At 33.7% G+C, this 19,650-nt stretch overlaps 1 protein-coding gene across 1 annotated transcript; it reads right to left on the bottom strand.

Moving 5' to 3' along the window:
• Nucleotides 1-2,957, bottom strand: LOC129946824 (uncharacterized). The gene is made up of 8 exons (XM_056057167.1): nt 2,244-2,957; nt 1,997-2,153; nt 1,783-1,926; nt 1,515-1,690; nt 1,235-1,440; nt 743-948; nt 546-672; nt 1-468 (listed from the first exon to the last, which is right to left on the bottom strand). The coding sequence occupies exons 1-8, from the start codon at nt 2,880-2,882 to the stop codon at nt 150-152; spliced, it is 1,974 nt and encodes a 657-aa protein (XP_055913142.1). The 5' UTR covers nt 2,883-2,957; the 3' UTR covers nt 1-149.
• Nucleotides 2,958-19,650: the final 16,693 nt, after the last annotated feature.

The raw sequence follows: 19,650 nt of genomic DNA, 5'->3' as shown, positions 1-19,650 counted from the left end.
TTGAATCAAAGAGTCTTATTCAAGTTAACTTTAAAGTGTTCTGGCTAACTGTGTGAGAAAACCATTTTATTAAAGAAAACCAAACATTTTATTACTTCAATAATATGAACTCTAATTTTTTTGATTAAGTTTTAATTTATCGCCTCATCTTAAGCTTTTGTTTCTAAAAGAGCTTCGTTCAATTTATAATCGGCCAAATGATCCAACTTGGGTGTGATCATTTTCAATGACAATAATCCAACGTTAGTGTGATAAATTCCAAAACCTCTCATTGGTGCTGGTGGATTTGAAACCACTGGTCGAATATCAATAAGAGGATAACTTGACCGACCAAGATCCTTCTTGATGTCAGATGGTTGAAGGGTTATGAAGTAACGTTCACCTTCTTTTGGAGGTTGTGATATCAAATTTTTCGTATCAATAACTGCTTTCTCCGCATCATCGGCTTCAGGAACACGAAGTTCATTTCTAAGAAATAATCAAGCAACACAAAATATTTTTTTAGATTGAATGTACAATTTCGTTGACATAAACAAGTTTCTTACGTTTCAACAAAAGACTTTCCACTGCCTTGAACACCAAAGTTCAACCATTGCGGACCACTTGCTCCTCCTACTTTAATTTCGAAATGCGTTGAACCATAGCGACCACGTCCTGGAACAATTTGAATCGCTGGAAATTAAGAATTAAGAAAATAATTATGATTCTTATGTTAACAAAACACAAACAAAAATTGACTTACATGTAAGATAGCTTTTGTCATCGACTTCGAAGTCACCTAATTCAAGCCTGTTGGCAGTTGAGCTCAGATATTGAACTGGTCCACCTGCTGGTGTTTCTTTCCAATGGACATTGGGTTCCACTGAAAGAATGTCTTCGAATTTTCCTTGCTGAATATCAATGTAAATTACTCCGTCTTCTAATCTAAAACGGGCTCCAGTGATGACACTAAAATAGAATATTTTTTTATGTTTGGATTAACGAAACTATAAAATCAATAATTTAATCAAGATTATAACAGTACGACCATAACAGCCATTGTCCTGCGAATATAACTTGTCTTAAGCCTAATTCAATTTGTTCACTTAATAATTTAAAGGTTTTCGGTGGCCTTAGGTGATTTGTTAAGCTTAAAATGTAACCATTTTGAAATTGATTTTGATTGTACAGCCACTTTTGCAATTTTCAGTATTCTCATAATTGGTTTATACACTCATTTTTGGTTAGTACTTACTTTCCGGGTTCAGCACTAACGCGTTGTGTTGAAATTGCCACTGCATTTTTCTTATAAATAGGACACAGACTGAAGGGACATTGATCTTGAACTGTAAATTCATGTTCATTTAAGCTGGAGTCTGAACTCTCATGTCCAAACGTTTCTTCTTCTCCCTTAGGAGTTTTTACTGTCATGTACTGGTAAGGCCTCTCAAGATCATCGGGCTGTAAGTAATCGTAAAATAAACTTAAAAAAACAAAACAACAGCAAAATATGATCTGATAAACAGTATACCTACATTGTAATAAACAGACACTTGTGATTTTGGTGGAATAATATCCCCATAAGAATTGCAGTTTCCAACTTGATAGTCTTTAATATTGAGCACGCTCTTTTCTTCACTGCATCCATAGCCATTAGAATAAAAAATCCTTGGGAACGTTGAAGCAAATGATAAACGTTCAAAAGTCACACCTTTTAAGTTATATAAATCGGGTTTTAAATAAAATATAAATACGAGTCCACTAAGAAGTATTTCAATTAAGATCAATCTGTTTGGTATTTACCTTTTTTCAATTTGAAAACTGGGGCGTTGCGGATTTCCCTAGATGCATTATTTAGAGCCCATTTTGTTTTTTCAGCCAAAGCTTTCATGTCGTTTTTATAATATTCAATAAGATCATCTGCATTGCTCTTGGTAGATTGAGCATCTAAAGATAGATAGAAATTACTTAGGGTTAATAACTGCCAATATTGTATTGGAGTATTCTCGGAAGATACCTGAAATAAGACCTCTCTTCATTTCGGACTGGTATTGTAACGCATGAGCCACTATGGGTAAGACATAAGCTTCTGTAAGAGTCTTGCAGATATACATGTAGGACTTGAAAATTCGGTTGCTTGTTGAGTCTTGGTAATTATCTTTGTTTTCCAAAGCCTGAAAATTAAATTTCAAATTTTTGATTTTCCACAATAAACATTATTTGTATTTCTCCAAAACCAATAAAAACACTAAAAGTGAACTTACCAATAAACGATCATTCTCCAATGTGAGTTCGTAGAACAACTTAATTTCATCAGCTGAAGCCAAAATAACCCTCGGTTTAATGTACCTGTCAATGAAAGCCCTCAATCTTTCCATAAAGTTACTATCGTTGTCCAATAAACCGGCAATAGTTGCATTCTTTTGTACTCCAGTCTTTTTGGGATCCATAAGAGCTTTCATTTTATCAACATGTGCTCGTTCCATAGATCCCAAGTCCAAACGCATACTTTCCATCATTTGTGTCTTTTGTATCACATGTTTTAATTCACGCAACAATTTCTCTGATTGATCCATCATCTTTCCACCAAGCCTATCAATAGCATTCAAAATCACCGATTGTGACTTGATGAGGTCGATATTCGTAAGGGCATTACTGCTTTCGTCATCATCTCCACCACCAGTCATTATCATGGAAGCAACATGCATTAAACCCAATGAGGCAACGAGAATAGGTCCCAGTGGAGCTGTTGTTACACACATGCCAATAAGACCAGAAATAGCTGGTAAAGCAGCATTAATAGCATTGATTTCTTGGTCTTCATTGATCTCAAATGATGTGTAAGGATTTGCTGTCAGAACTACACAAAGTAGCAGCACTACACATAATTCAAAAAACTTCATTTTAAATTAAAGAACACTAATCTTTTTGTACACCACCGTAAAAATATAGACGCGTATAGTTTGCAAAACCATCGACCGAGAACTCTCGGTGCAATATCATAAGCTGAAGGTATTTATACAATTTTGACTTAATATCAAATTAAAGATTCTAAATTTAATCAGTTGTTCAAATATAAATTTTAAATTTATTTAAATTAATTTGTCTTTGAGGTTTTGCGATTCTAGTACGAAATTCAGTTAAAATTCAAGTCAATAGCAATACAAATTGATTTTATTGAAATTTCATTTTGAAATATATTTGATTCTTTACTCAATTGTTCGACACTTTAAAAAGTATTATAAAATGTTCGTAAAGGGGTCACACATTATTGTCTATAAACTTGAACTTGATTTAGCAACAAACAATAAAAGATGGAGAAAGCTGTAGTTTATGTTGCAAAATAAATGGAATCAGTTCGTAACTATACAACTAGATCAAGTAGAGTGAAAAGTTGTAATATGTCGAAAACATTAAAGATTATTACATTTACTTGACTTTTTAACATAAGGTATACATTTAATTTTTATTGTGCTATAAGTAGTTGAAATTATTTTAGTTTTAAGATTAAATTTAAGTAAATATTGTAAACTTAAAGTTAGCATATAACGTAACCTAGCAAAAAGACATTCTCGTTCAAAAATTTAGCAATTGTCTTTAAATAGTCGTTATTAATTATGCCAGTTTCAAACTTGTGTTGATAGAAATTTGTCATAAAAGTCGATAGACCTATTTAACCAATGTTCGAACTGGCAGATTTCAAAGTAAGAACATTGTTAGGATGATAAAAAAACAATACGTTATCTAAAGTTCAACACAAACTATCAAAGAAAGTTAAAATTCTTCAAAACCTTAAATTCCATTTTTGTCGAATCTATACATTTCCATAATATATTCTTTTATAAGTTCCATATAAGTCGCAATTTTAGTAAATATTTATTGTTATACAAGATGTCTTATTTGAAAAAAAAAGTCAAGGCTTTCTATTTTTCTTTTTAACTTTTTGAACATATTATTGAGACATTTTTTTTTTTTTTGAAATGTTTTCAATTTAAAAATGATCTTGTTTTCACAATTGATATTGCGTAAATTAATATTTGATCTTAATTTTTCGAAAATTTGTTTTTAATACAAATTTGTTGCATAATATTTGCTAATATTTACTCTCATAATATTTTAAAATATTTTCGAGTAATTCTTGACTGTATGATACTACAGCTAAACCAGCTGATTTTATTTTTAAACTTAGAACACTAAAACAAAGTGTGAAGTTGAACGACCTGACAACAAAATTTAAGCTTATTACGATCGAACAAAATAATAGTATACAAATTAATAAATTATAGAAATTATAAACAAAATATTGTGAAAATGGATGGTAACCACACTCTGTCTAACTATTTCTTCTATCTGTTCAAGCAGAGACTAAAGAAATTTTATCGTATTAGAAATTTGTGTTTATCAGTTTTTTTGATTAAACAGAAGAAGCTACGTTTGAAACTAAATAAACTAGATGGTGCAAAATTCCGTAGAGAACCAGGGCCTAGTGACTTACAACTCTCAACCTTTCCAGTGTGCGAGTAATGTTGTCAGGAATGGAGGGGACCTACAGTTAATATGCCAAATCCGAATGGCTAATTTGAGAAAGCACTTTTTCATGACAAGAATTTCTCTTGGAGAATTTGTCAATTTCTCGCAGGAGCCAGTAATCGTGAATAAAACATTAGGTGGCACAAGTAGGGATCGAACCCAAGATCTCTCGCATGACAGTTTAACTTATTAACCATCATGTGACTGTTATTATGTCTGGAACTTGTATTAATTATATCAATCTCAACAACTAACATTATTAAAATCCTACGGAATAGTCCCCTGACGAAAAGAAAGTGACTTACTACGAATAAGTCGAAAGGGAATTCAATGCCTGCTCAAGTTCTGATATTAAAGTTATTCTTGGTAATTTGAAAGCAAAAATAAGTCGCGACTTCAATTTCAATTTCAATTTCTTTATTGTAAACAATACACTAAGACAATGTCTTTTATAGTATTTGTACTTTGGTTGAACAATTAAAGTGCTGTTTGATTCTATATACAATAGACTTCGACTAAGAAATGGAAAAATTGACAAACTTTTCGTTGGTCCCACGTAAAGATGCATACAAAGCCACCTGTTTATCTCCTGATAAAGTCACTCCTTATTAGATGGACACGTGTTGATAGACCTTTGCGTCGCCATTACACGAGCTCGATGACGGTACGAATACACAAAGTTGCCAATATGAACTCGTATTATTATCTTATTGAAATGGTGCTCCGAGGGCGTATAGCCTTAAGAAGACGTATTATAGCATCCGCCGATCAGATTTGAATCAACTCAGCTGCCTACGTACCAGTCGGAAATTCAGACCTATTCCAAAAACACAGCACAAATTCATCAACTTTTCACCAATGGACGATCCAGGGGGGTGTCATATGAGGCATAAAGCTTATACAGTTAAATTTACTTCTGTAAAGATTTAAACTAAATATGTATAACGACATTTACCAAAATTAGGGCAAACAGAGGATGCGTCGATGCACATCTTCACTTAGATTATTACATCTCTAATGCGATATCTTCAAAAAATCATGTCTCAGTTCTTTCACTCGACTTCGAGAAAGCCTTTGATCGAATCGGTTTACATGTAGTTCTTAGTAAGTTAAAAACATGGAACGTTGGAAAGAAAATCTTTGGCTATGTTAGATCATTTTTAACAAATAGAATATTCTTCACAAGAGTTAACGATTTTTTTTCCAACGCATACTCGTTGGATAATGGTATCCCACAAGGATCTCCATTATCTGTAGTATTATTTACAATTGCTTTTGATCATATTTCAATCATGTTAAGTAACTACAAACTTCTTGACAGCTGTTTGTATGCAGACGACATTTATATATTAAGTAAAACAAATAATTTAAGCATATGTAAAGACCAATTCAATAATGCGGTAAATGATATTTTAGAGTGGTCTTCTGCTTCAGGAGCAAAACTATCATTACAAAAATGTAAAATACTTCATATTTGCAGAAAACTCTATTGCCCTGAGCTTAGCCTAAGTATAAATAATGTTCAGATTGAAAATGTTAAAACACTAAGTATCCTAGGATTAACGTTTAATAATAAGTTTAATTGGAAAGACCATTGTTAAAACCTAAAAAAATCCCTAGCTGCGAGGCTCGCTATAATTAAGTATTTATCAAGTAATAAAAGTCATGTACATATCAATACATTATCATACATAACAAAAATGATAGTTTTAAGTAAAATTGATTATGGTATATATATTTATGGCAATTCACCAAAAACTACCCTGAAATATTTGAAATCACCATATCACTAGGCAGCTCGGAGAAGTATTTGCGCTTTCCCTACTTCACCTATAAAAAATATACTTGCGGAAGCAGGACTACCAACAATCGAGGAACGTCATAGAGAATTGATATCAAAGTTAGTTGTGAAGTTAATATTTTCAAAAAACTCAGTTATTGACAAGGACATCCATCAGTCCATCAGACATAAATCTAAGAAACGTATCCAATCCTCAATAAGCAAAATCATAGATAAAGCTCATGAAATGGAACTCCAGTTTAAAAAACCACGAAAAATACTTTTATCTTACCCGCCATGGCATATAAAACCTGATTCCATCTTGATGAATTTGGCCCACTACAATAAGGCAAATACCAGCAACTCAGTTTACTGCTCTTTGTTCTCCGATATCTCATCTGAACTTAAAAAAGACGGTTGGGAATTCATCTTTACAGATGGTTCCAAATCACTAAGCCATACGTCGTTTGCCGTCACATCAGAAAATGGTTTTATTCTACGCATTGGTTCCTTACCGGAATCTACATCAATTTTCACGGCAGAAGCATTTGCAATTCTACATGCACTAAAAATAACTATGGAAAACAGTGGCAAATTTATTATATGCTCAGACAGTATATCTGTCTTAAGAGCTATAAATAATCCAAACAACAACACTGACCTAATTTCCTCCATAAGAAACAAGATTGCGATGATGCCAAAGAAAATAAAACTGATGTGGACCCCTGGTCATGTAAATATCCGTGGCAATGAGGAAGCCGACAAAGCAGCAAATTCGGCGAAAGAAGCGCCAGTATTTCAATTCAATGCATTCACTAAACAAGACCTTAAAACTCGGATTAATAAAAACTTGAAAACTTTGCAACAAACTGAATGGAGCCTTTACCACCATCATTATAAAAAAGTAAACCCAACGAAATCTCCACCTAAATACCCTACGAACCTGCCAAAACGCAAAATCACAAACTTTGTACGCCTCAGACTCGGTCACATTTCAACAACCCACCAACACCTACTCACCAGAAACAACCACCCGATATGTGTAACATGCAACACAACTTTGAATATCTCACACATCCTCGAAAATTGCCAAATCTCGAAACCAATTATGGACTCTGTTTTAAAAAATCTATCAATTTATGATACACTAAAAAATCCTAATTCTAAGAACATCGAAAATGTAAATAAATTTATTGAAACTCTAAAATTAACTCTATAAATATTATTAAAATAAAGAGCCAATAGTCTCCGCAGCTAGGCTCTTACCTTTTGTATTAGCTTGTAATTTAAATTACGTGTTAATAAATAATAATAATAATAAAATGTGGTTTGCTGTACAAAATGTAAAATTTGGAAAAACTTTAGTGCTTTAAATTATTTTCATAAAAATTGTTTTTTAAGAAAAAGAGCAAATATTCAAGCTTTTAAGATAATATTTATAATAAGAGATCATCAATTTTATACTAAGTTGCCTTTAAATTCCTGAAGTTATTGTAATGGATCCGATTTGTCAAATTGAAAATTTTGACATTTCTCGACGTTTCAAGGTCCCTAGAGTCGAAATAAAAGATTTTAAGAAAGATGTCTGTGCAAGCGTGTGTACGTAAGTTCGTACGTCCCTACGTTCGCGACGTTTTTTTCATCGTCCATAGCTCAAGAACCAGAAGAGATATCGATTTCAAATAAATTTTGTTATACAGATAATAATGCAGAAATGGCTCTCCAGAAAATTGCGTCGGTGGTTTTTTTACCATAGCAGTTTAAAAAAAAGTGACAATTTTGGTTAACCCTAAATATTTGACGAACCAATGACGCTAGAGACTTGAATTACATTTTATATTATATATTGCAAAGTGATCAAGACAAAAACATATTTCTGGAAAAAAAAATCTAATCAACGTTTTTTTTTTATAAGTTAAACTAAAAAAACAAATTTTCACCTCAAAATTTTTAAGAATAAAAAATGATTTCATCACCAAAACAATTTTGTGCAACAAAAAATAACGTTTTTAATATGTGGTTCTTGATATCTCTCAAATTAATTTCATTCTTTCAATTTATAAAAAAATTAAGAAATGCTACTAAAATTGCTAAATACTTGTTTTCGACTTAAAATCTATTTAACAAAACTAAATTTTCAAACTAAACTATTTCATAATTCAACTGACAACTTTCTTAAACCAACACGAAAACTTAAAAACTTTTATGCAAGACAAATCGACAGACGGGATAGGAAATTATCAGTGTGGGTCGCATCCCATCAGCCTCTTTTTTTTTAAGCTTTCTAAAAAACACCTTTACCGATTTTAATATTCTTCACTTTCTGTGCAAGCTCTTATCGATTATCAAATGATCAAATTGATGAGGACTTTTTTGATTAAAAATGTCATTATTTTTTTTGTTGAAAATATACATTTTTTACATTCTCAATATCTGAGGAAGTTGTGAACATTTTTTAACCAAATTGCTTACCAAAAAAATTTGTAAGACCTTAAATTTTGTCTTACAAATTTTTTTGAAATGATTTAAAAAAACAATAAGTTATTACTTATTTTTTGAGAAATAATGGCGTTTACATTTTTGTAAGAAACTTACATATATTGCAGGTACATTTTTAAATCTTTAAATATAGGAATTATTTTTAAACAGACTTTTTTGTAGAAATAAGCAAAATCCAGCGACCCAATAGTGTATTTTATTCATTTCAAAATTGATTTTCTATTTAATACAAAAACTTACATCTACTTTTTGAAGTGCATTTTCTTTAAATGTTCTAGAACTGAGATTTAAACACGCATTTCAAAAATTTAAATATTCCAAAAACAGCAAAAAAGAAACTTTTGTTAAACTAATGGCTAATTGAAAAACACCTAATTAACGTTTCATATCCATTAATATATATGATGTTCAAATGGTAGACATGTGCATTCAAGAGGACACAAGCGTCCACAGGTTTTTTCTCAAAACCCACCTCTCTCTATCAACTCCTACTCTCACCTCCCCGCGGTCAACATCGGGTGCCTAGTACCTCAACTGGCGATTGGGTTCCAACCCCAGTGGAAAGTTGTTGGGGGCAGCAAACGAGAGAGGGGGGGGAGAGGTGTTTCCACTAAGGCACCTCTCCTTATCCAGGCGGCAGCGGACGAATTCTCGAGATAGAATCAACGGTGGCCTCTACAGTTCCAGTAAGATCGAACTACTTAGTGAACACCTTATAGGGCTTCTTCGACATATTCGGAGCCCAGGCCTATAAGGAGCGGTTCATCCGGCTCCCCTTCCTTGGAGTTATACTAAGGATCTGGCCCTCCAGGTTGGGGGTTGTGCCGTCGGGGTGACTTCCTGGCCACGTAAAAACATCATAGTTTCGAAGCAACAACAAGCCTCGGATACGGACGGATTCACTGTTGACAACCCACGCAAACGAAATAAGGACAACGAACTTCGGATATGTACGTGGAATGTTAGGTCCCTTAACAGACCACGTGCAGCCGAACAATTAGCGAAAGCCCTAAACTGCTGCAAGGCAGATATTACAGCCATCCAAGAAGTGCGATGGGATGGACCGGGCAAACGCAAACTAAAAGACTGCGATATCTACTACGGCGACTGCTACCGAGAACAAAGACAGCGTCTATTTGGGTGTGGATTTGTTGTTGGAACTAGGCTCAGGCAAAAAGTCTTGAGTTTCAACAGTGTGAGCGAGCGCATCACGACAATCCGCATCAAGGCTAAATTCGCCAACATAAGCCTAATATGCGCGCAAGTTATATCATCACTGTACAGTATACCTATCATATAGTATTATCAATATCTAATACATTTATTATACTACATTTAATGTTCTCTCATATTTTGTAACGCAAAATAAGTGTAGAGCAACTAACAGCTGATTAATAATCTTTCTTTACAACTTCTCTCGATAAGTTGATATGCAAGAACTGTACTTTGAATTATTATACTAAGCATTATATTTAGTCATAGTTTTTAGTCTTGATTTAAATATTGAAGAATAAAGTTATGTTTCAATCTCATTAAGAAAAAACCTGAGTTCTCATTTTAAATCAACGTATTTGGCGCAGTCGGACTTCGAACCATTAAAAATTGAAAAAAAAAAAACAAGTTAAAATAATATTTGTTAAAAATAACATTTGTGTTAAACTAAAAAAAAAACAAACAAAAAAAACAGTTGAATTTTCAAATCTTTAAACTTTTATATTGAATAAAAAAAGAAATAAAAAACCCATCCAAAAGTTTTCTTTTAACAGAAAAAAATGTAGTGTTTATTAAAAATTGAAAAAAAAATACATAGCTTACAAAAATATATTCTATGTTTGCTCTCTAACTAAAAAAGTTAAAAACATAAAAAACAAAAAATAACAGTGTTTAAAAAAATGTATTCTATGTTCGTTCTCTAACAAAAAAAAAAACAGAATTGTAAAAGTTAAAAACATACAAAACAAAAAAAAAAGAGGAAAAAAAAATAACAGTGCCTAAAATAATAAACGATTTGTGTCTGTTCTCTTTACCAATAACAATACAAACAAAACAAAAAAAAACATAGAATTGCATACCACAAGAAAGATAACGTTATTTTTAATACACTCTTCAATTGAAAAAGTCAATTCTTTTTACAAAAAATAAAAAAAAAACCCAAGCCAACAGCACATAAAACCAAAGAGAAGTATAGAAAATAGCGGGAAAAAGTAATGAGGGAGACAACTTGGAACAAATGAAATTTGAATCAACATAAGAAGAAAACTACAAATAAAAAATTTAACCATACTGTATTTTATGAACTGTACATACATATCTAGACTGTAAAATAATAACAATTAATTAAATAGCTCATCTGATATTTATATATTTAGATAACGAAATAATCAATTAGTTATATATATACATAATTATTAACATAATACATATATCTAACCAAATCTTATTTCATTGATTTTTAATTTTGTTTATATATTTCTTTTACTAATTTTTCGTTTGTATTAACACAATGGATGATAATATCTCACCAGTAGATAAATTTAAAATTGCATTGGATCTAATTACCCGAGTCCCCGAATATAGTGGGAATAGGGAACAGCTAATAGAGTTCATTGAAAGGGTGGACAATTTGATTCCGTTATTAAATTCTTTTCCAGCTGAATCTTTATTAATTTTGAAAGGTTATCTTAGGGACAGGATCACTGGTAAAGCCAGAGAAGCTTTCCAAAAAAGAGGTAGAATAACTGAGTGGAATGATTTGAGAACAATTCTTATTGAGGAGTTCGGTGAAAGGGTTAGTAGTGGAGTTTTAATAGATAAAATGCGTTCAGCTAGAGTGAAAACAACAATCGAAAGTTTTTACAACGAAATAAATAATTATCTATGTAGGATCAATAATGTTAATTTGCTTCAAAATAATAATGATCAACATATTATAGCCTCAAATAACCGCATTGCTTTGGAAGCATTCAAACATAGTTTGCCCGAACCCACAAAAACAATAATATTGAGTAGAAATCCTAAGTCACTTCGAGATGCATACAAAATAATATTAGAAATTAACCATCAAGACTATGGTAACATGCAAACAGATAGATTTTCATTACTCTCAAGTTCAAACAAAAGACAGCCAGGAAGTCACTTCGCGAAAGGTTATCCTAGACAAGAACCGGATCAAGGTACAAGAAACTATGGTAGTTCAAATCGAAACCAAAATTTAGAACAGTTTCATAGCCAAAATACCGGATATAACAATTCGTCTCCAAACGTCAATTCTGGTCGATTAAATCGAAATGTTCCCAGTGAATCTCAAAATAATTTCAACAGGCAATTAAGTAGTAATAGTAATAGTAATAGTAATAGTAATAGTAATAGTAATAGTAATAGTAATAGTAATAGTAATAGTAATAGTAATAGTAATAGTAATAGTAATAGTAATAGTAATAGTAATAGTAATAGTAATAGGCAACAGCAAGGTAGTTCTAGACAATTTCAAAACAATAACAATTATAATTCGAGATCTAACCAATCGATACAATTATCGAATAATAGATCTCTAAATAATGATACAAATCAGAGTAGTTCATTCCCGAATAGGAATCAACCTTCGGATGGTCAAGAACCAATGGACGTTAACAACATAGAAAAAGATTGTCAAAGTGAAGAAAATTTTCTTGTAGAAGCCGCGGAAAATTTCCATCTCCAATAATAGAATTGACTGTTAATGGTCACAAAATTGATTGTTTAATTGATAGCGGTTCAACTATGTCTATTTTGGATGAATATTTATTACCTGATATTAAACCTACAAAAATAATTAACCCAATATTAATTAGTACAGTTTTAGGAAAAGGAAATATTTTTTACGAAAAAATTTCAAATGTTCCGAATGAATGGAACCTTAATGCTACCATGTCTTGGATGCTTATGAACCTAGAACACAAACCATTTAATGCAATAATAGGCTCGAATATTTTAATACCTCTAAAAGCTAAAATTGACTTCAATAACTGCCAGCTCGAGATTAACGATCAAATAATTAAATTTAAAGGATTCGATTGTCCATATTCTTACGAAGAAATAAATATACTAGAGCCTGTAGAAAATCAAGAGACTTGTAATTTAATGAAAAAACTGGACTTATCTAAACTAAATCAGGAAGAGATAAAAAATGTCAGGGAATTAGTAAAAAACAATAGTGACTTATTCTTTATACAGGGACAGAAATTGACCAGCATTAATATAACAAAACATGAAATAGTAACAACAACTTCACAGCCTATTTATTCTAGAATTTATAGATTTCCTCAGGTCCATGAAAAAGAAGTTGAGAGTCAGGTGAAAGAGATGTTGAGTCAAGGAATTATAAGGGAAAGCAACAGTCCTTATAATAGCCCCATATGGGTTGTTCCGAAAAAAATTGATAACTCTGGCCAACAAAAATGGAGGCTTGCAGTGGATTATCGGAAATTAAATGAGGTGACTGTTAGCGATAAATTCCCGATTCCAAACATCGAAAATATCATTGACAAGTTGGGTCGAGCTCAATATTTCAGCACCTTAGACCTGGCTTTCACCAGATAATGGTCGACGAAAAAGACCAAGCAAAAACCGCATTTTCCACTTCTTTAGGCCATTTTGAATATATCAGAATGCCTTTCGGACTTAAAAATGCCCCTTCAACCTTTCAAAGGTTGATGAATAAAGTGCTGGTGGGTTTAATAAACAGAATCTGTGTCGTATACCTCGACGACATACTTGTCTTTAGTACGAGTTTGGAAGAGCATAAGGTCAATCTCAATAAAGTTTTTAAAAGAATTAGGGAATATAATCTCAAAATCCAGATTGATAAATGTAGTTTTTTCCAGAAAGAAACGCAATATTTAGGACATATTTTGACGACCAACGGTATTAAGCCTAATCCCGATAAAATTGCGGTGGTAGAAAACCTCAAATTACCGAAGACCCTGAAACAAATAAGGAGCTTCCTAGGTTTAACGGTTTACTACCGTAAATTTATAAAAGATTACGCCAAAGTCGCCCAGCCTATGACGAAGTATCTGAAAAAAAATATGCGCATAGACATTTCAGACAGCCAATATGTAAATGCTTTTGAAAAACTTAAGCAACTCGTTACAAACCACCCTATTCTTCACTATCCTGATTTTCAAAAAAAATTTAAATTGACAACAGATGCCAGTAAATATGCAATCGGTGCCGTCCTAACCCAGGACAACCACCCTATATGTTATACCAGCAGAACCTTCAACAAACACGAATGTATGTACAGTACAATTGAAAAAGAGCTTTTAGCCATCGTTTGGTCAATGGGGTATTTTAGACCATATTTATATGGAGTTGAGTTTGACGTGCTAACCGATCATCAACCAATTAAATGGCTGCATTCAAAAAAGGATTGCAAGGATATTAGTTCAAAACTACAACATTGGCTTTTAAAATTAGGGGAGTATACATTTAAGGTAGACTATATTAAGGGAAAGGACAATAATGTTGCTGATTTTCTGAGCAGGATTAACGCAGATGAAAATGAAATTAACGCTGTAAGCCTTAATGAAAACCATTCAGAAGAGAATTCCCAAAGCGCAGAAATGGGCACAATTCACAGCCAAATTGAAAACCTTGACAATCATATTCCCATAGTTGATACAATTGTAAACAAATATAAAACACAAATTATTCTACTAAATTCAAAAACAATAGAAACGGAAACCATTTTTAAAAACAAAAAAATTTATATTTCAGAATCAGATATCAACAACAAAACAATGATAGATATTTTTAGGAGACTTATAAAAAAAGGTACTACCGGAATTTACACGGAGTTAAATGATCATCTTTATAATCAGGTACAGTTAGCATTGATAGATTTATTTGGAAGCTTTAGGGATATTAGATTCAGGCGATGCTCTCATTTAGCAGAAGATTTAAAAACTGAAGAGGAAGCTGTCAGGTACATTCGAAATGTTCACGAAAAGGAAACAAATCATCGTGGTATAAATGAAAATTTTGAGGTTTTAAGAAATAAAGTATATTTTCCAAAATTAAAAATACTCATTCAAAAATTTATAAACAATTGTTCCATATGTCAGGAAGCGAAATATGACCGCAGCCCAGTAAAAATTAAGTACAATTTAACGGAAACTCCTTTTGATCAAAACGAAATCGTTGGTCTGGATACCTGGACTATGAAAGGACAAAGATTTTTGACAAGTATTGATAGGTTTTCGAAACATGCCATGATAGTTGATCTCGCTGATAGAAATCTTATCACAGTTAGAGAAGCTTTGAGCAAAAGACATGCCTCACTAGGAAAACCCAAGCTTTACATTGCTGACAACGAATTTGACGGATTAGTCATCAGAGATTTCTTAAGGGAAGAAGGCATTGACCTTCATCTCACGAAACCTAACAGCCACACTGGAAACTCTGACATTGAGCGGCTGCATAATACATTAAATGAACAAATAAGAGTAATGGAAATAAACCCAGAATTCAAGGAACGAGGTATGAAAAGCAAATGCTTTAAGGCAGTTGAATTTTATAATAATTCGGTTCATTCAATAACGAAAGAAAAACCCATTAGTTTCATTTTAGGGCAAATTGAATCAAGTAAAACTAAAGTACGGGATCGAATTAAAATTGAAAAAGAACGAAGAATAGAAAAATTAAATAAGGACAGACAAAATGATAGTTTAAGAACAGAAGAACAGGTCTTAATAAAAAATTATAAATCCCTCAGGCATAAGCAAGAACCTAAGTATAAATTACATAAAAACGAAAACTTGCATGCATGTAACATTAAAAGAAAGTATAAATATACCTAAAAACGAAATATGTAAAAAAAAGAACACTTAAAAAAAAATTATTTTAATTAATAAATTTAAGAAAAATTAAAAAAAAAAAAAAATAGAAACTATACAAAAAATAAAAAAATTATTATTAAATTTATTTTTATTGTTATCTATTAGTCGTTATATAAAAATATGTTTTGTTTAAATACAAAAAAAAAAATGTATAATTTCGACTCAGGAGATGTCGAAACAAAGGGGGGAGAAGTTATATCATCACTGTACAGTATACCTATCATATAGTATTATCAATATCTAATACATTTATTATACTACATTTAATGTTCTCTCATATTTTGTAACGCAAAATAAGTGTAGAGTAACTAACAGCTGATTAATAATCTTTCTTTACAACTTCTCTCGATAAGTTGATATGCAAGAACTGTACTTTGAATTATTATACTAAGCATTATATTTAGTCATAGTTTTTAGTCTTGATTTAAATATTGAAGAATAAAGTTATGTTTCAATCTCATTAAGAAAAAACCTGAGTTCTCATTTTAAATCAACGTATTTCGCATGCCCCAACAGAGGAGAAAGATGAAGACACCAAAGACATATTCTTCGAGCTCTTAGACAAGACATATGAGCAGTGCCCTGGCTATGACATTAAAATTGTCTTAGGAGATTTTAATGCCAAGCTAGGAAGAGAAGACATCTTTGGTGGGATAATCGGGAGATACAGCCTGCACGACACCACTTCCGACAACGGATTCAGGCTGGTCGATTTCAGTGCGGGGCGAGACGTTCTGGTAGCTAGTACGCAGTTCACGCATCTCAATATCCACAAGGGGACATGGAAATCTCCTGATCAATCAACCGTCAGTCAGATTGACCACATTGCGATCGACGCACGGCACTTCTCCAGTATCCAAGATATCCGAACATTCCGAGAGGCCAACATTGACTCGGACCACTACCTCGTTGTAGCCAAGGTAGGGCTACGGATATCCCGATCCAAGCCAAAACAAGGAAGTACTGTGAGAAGATTCGACTTTAGACGGCTACAATCGCAAGAGACTGCCATGTCCTTTTCCGATCGAGTCTCTAATAACCTCCTTAGGAGTCCTATGCTTCCTGCATTAAGCATTGAAAACCAGTGGCAACATTGCCTTGCAGCCATCAGAGATGCCGCCTCTGAAGTGCTAGGTTTCACACGGCCACCACAGCGAAACCCCTGGTTTGACGACGAATGCCGGCAAGCTCACGCAGCGAAACAAGACAAGAGAGAGGAACACCGGCTTCTTAGACGGAAAAAAAGAGAGCATGAGAAGCGCGCGATCGAGGAGATAGAGGGATGTCACAACAGGAATGAGGTTCGTAAATTTTACCAAAAGGTAAAAAAAACCTTCCAAGGGTACCAGCCACGAACCGAAGCCTCTAAAGACGATCAAGGGAACATCGTAGTAGAACCACAGTCGATGCTGAGAATATGGAAGAATCACTTCTCCAAATTATATAACGGCGATGACGAACCGAATTCCGCTGTAAGGGAGATAGAACAACTCAACCTCGGCGACGCAGATCAACAATCCCGCCTACCCGACCTTGACGAAGTGAAGATAGCTATATCTAAACTTAAGTCAAACAAAGCTGCTGGAGCTGACGGCATCACCGCCGAACTATTCAAAGCAGCAGGCGATGACTTGGTAGGGAGCATGCACCAACTCATCTGCAAAATTTGGTCGGAAGAAAGTATGCCCGATGAGTGGAATCTCAGCATAGTGTGCCCGATACATAAGAAAGGAGACCCTCTAAACTGCGCCAAATACAGAGGCATTAGTCTCCTCAACATTGTGTATAAGATCCTCTCTGCCGTATTATGTGAACGTCTGAAGCCATTCGTCAACAACCTGATTGGTCCTTATCAGTGTGGCTTCAGACCAGGAAAGTTCACTATCGACCAAATATTCACACTACGGCAGATCTTGAAAAAAACCCAGGAGCTTCAAATCGATACCCACCATCTCTTTATCGATTTTAAAGCCGTGTATGACAGCATCTATAGGGAAGAGCTCTACCGAGCAATGTCTAGTTTTGGCATCCCTGTCAAACTTATCCGTTTGTGCAGAATGACGATGGAGAATGCACGCTGCTCTATCAAGGTCGGAAAAGATCTTACCGATGCATTTGATGTCAAAAAAGGTTTTAGACAAGGCGATGCACTGTCATGCGACTTCTTCAACATCGTTCTGGAAAGAATTGTGCAAAACTCAACCGTCAACACTAGAGGCACAATCTTCCAAAGATCCATCCAATTACTCGGATATGTAGATGATATTGACATAATTGGAAGATCAAAGCGTGATGTCAGTGGAGCGTTTTTGAGCATTGCGACGGAAGCGAAGAAGATTGGTTTAGTGGTCAATGAGGGCAAGACCAAATATATGCTGTCATCAAAAAAGGACACTGAACGACGACGTCTTGGACAAAACGTCACCATGGACAACTTTAACTTTGAGGTAGTTAAGGACTTTGTCTACCTAGGCACCGCTATTAATGCAGACAACGACACCAGCGCTGAAATCAAACGAAGAATAACTCTTGCAAATCGCTGCTTCTTTGGACTTAGAAGGCAATTGAGAAGTAAAGTCCTCTCTCGAGCATGTAAAATCACCATCTGTAAGACACTCATCATCCCGGTTCTCATTTATGGCGCTGAGGCCTGGACCCTGTCAAAGAAAGATGAGAGCGTCTTAGGATGCTTCGAGAGAAAAATTCTTCGGGCGATTTTTGATCCCGTACGCATAGATGGAGAATGGAGGAGAAGATATAACGACGAGCTGTACGGGCTGTACAGCGACACTGACCTAGTTAGCAGAATCAAAGTCCAACGGCTTAGATGGCTAGGTCATGTAGAGCGGATGGACATCAACGCTCCAGCCCGGAAGTTCTTCGAATCCAATCCCGAGGGACGGCGCAGTAGAGGAAGACCGCGCACCCAGGTGGGAGAGGACCTCAACCAACTTGGCGTGCGAAACTGGAGACAGCTAGCTAGGGACCGAGCTGGCTGGAGACGCTTGTTGGTTGAAGCCCAGGTCCGCCCCGGACTGTAGCGCCATCTTAAGTAAGTAAGTAAGTAAGTATCTATTAATATAATAGCTTCGAATCTCTTGAGAACCGAAGTGAAAAGAGATTTTAAAACGAGTAATTTGTGAGTGTCACACAAAAGTTTCCTCCCAACTTATTTGTTTAATTTTTAGAGAAATTGTGTACTTAAATGTACCTACATAAGTCCTTAAATTTAAGAACTAAACATTTTTCTCTCTACAGTTTTTAAATTTTGTTGACTCCTTTAAGAGTAATACCTTTTCTAGCATCAACTTCAATCTACGAGTAAGCAGACTGATAACGATGGTAGTAATAGACTTCCGAAAATTGAGTTTGAAAAACCACGTCAAACAAAGCCAGACAATTCTTAACCCACCAATTGTGACCAACTGGTCTGTGAGACCGAAAGTGCGAAAAAATGCGAATAAATTTCTGCTCCGCTATTGTTTTTTTTTGAATTTGTGTATTGTAATAAAAAAGCTTCTGTTGATTTAATATCATTGTTTCATTGTCAAGGAGCATACATATGTATGTATATTGAAAAAAAAACACGAAATATAAGTAATACATTTCGAAAAATCTTCAGTTGGAAAATACGGTCCGTGAGACAGGCATCACCATTGATCAAAGCCAAATTTGCGAATTGAGGCCATGACTGTATCCCGGTTGGCAAGCTGATGATTATGATGCATATGAAATAAGGTGAACAAATGTTTAGATCAGATAACATATGAATAGCTTTTTTCTATTATTTTAGACAAAATTATAAAAAATCTAAAAATAGATTTATTAAAATTAAGATAATAATTTTTAATGCAAAAGTGAAAAAATCAGTTTTTAAAAATTAAAAATGAATTTTAGCAAATAACAAAAAACTTAAATTCAAAAAGCATTAGATAGATGAAACCATCATTTAACATCATCTTATAACGGCATAGAAAATGTAAT

The sequence above is a fragment of the Eupeodes corollae genome, chromosome 2 (genome assembly GCF_945859685.1).
Source record: "Eupeodes corollae chromosome 2, idEupCoro1.1, whole genome shotgun sequence".
In the NCBI taxonomy this organism is placed as follows: domain Eukaryota; kingdom Metazoa; phylum Arthropoda; class Insecta; order Diptera; family Syrphidae; genus Eupeodes; species Eupeodes corollae.
Note: the sequence above shows the minus strand (reverse complement) of the source record. Positions and strands in the feature narration are given on the sequence as shown.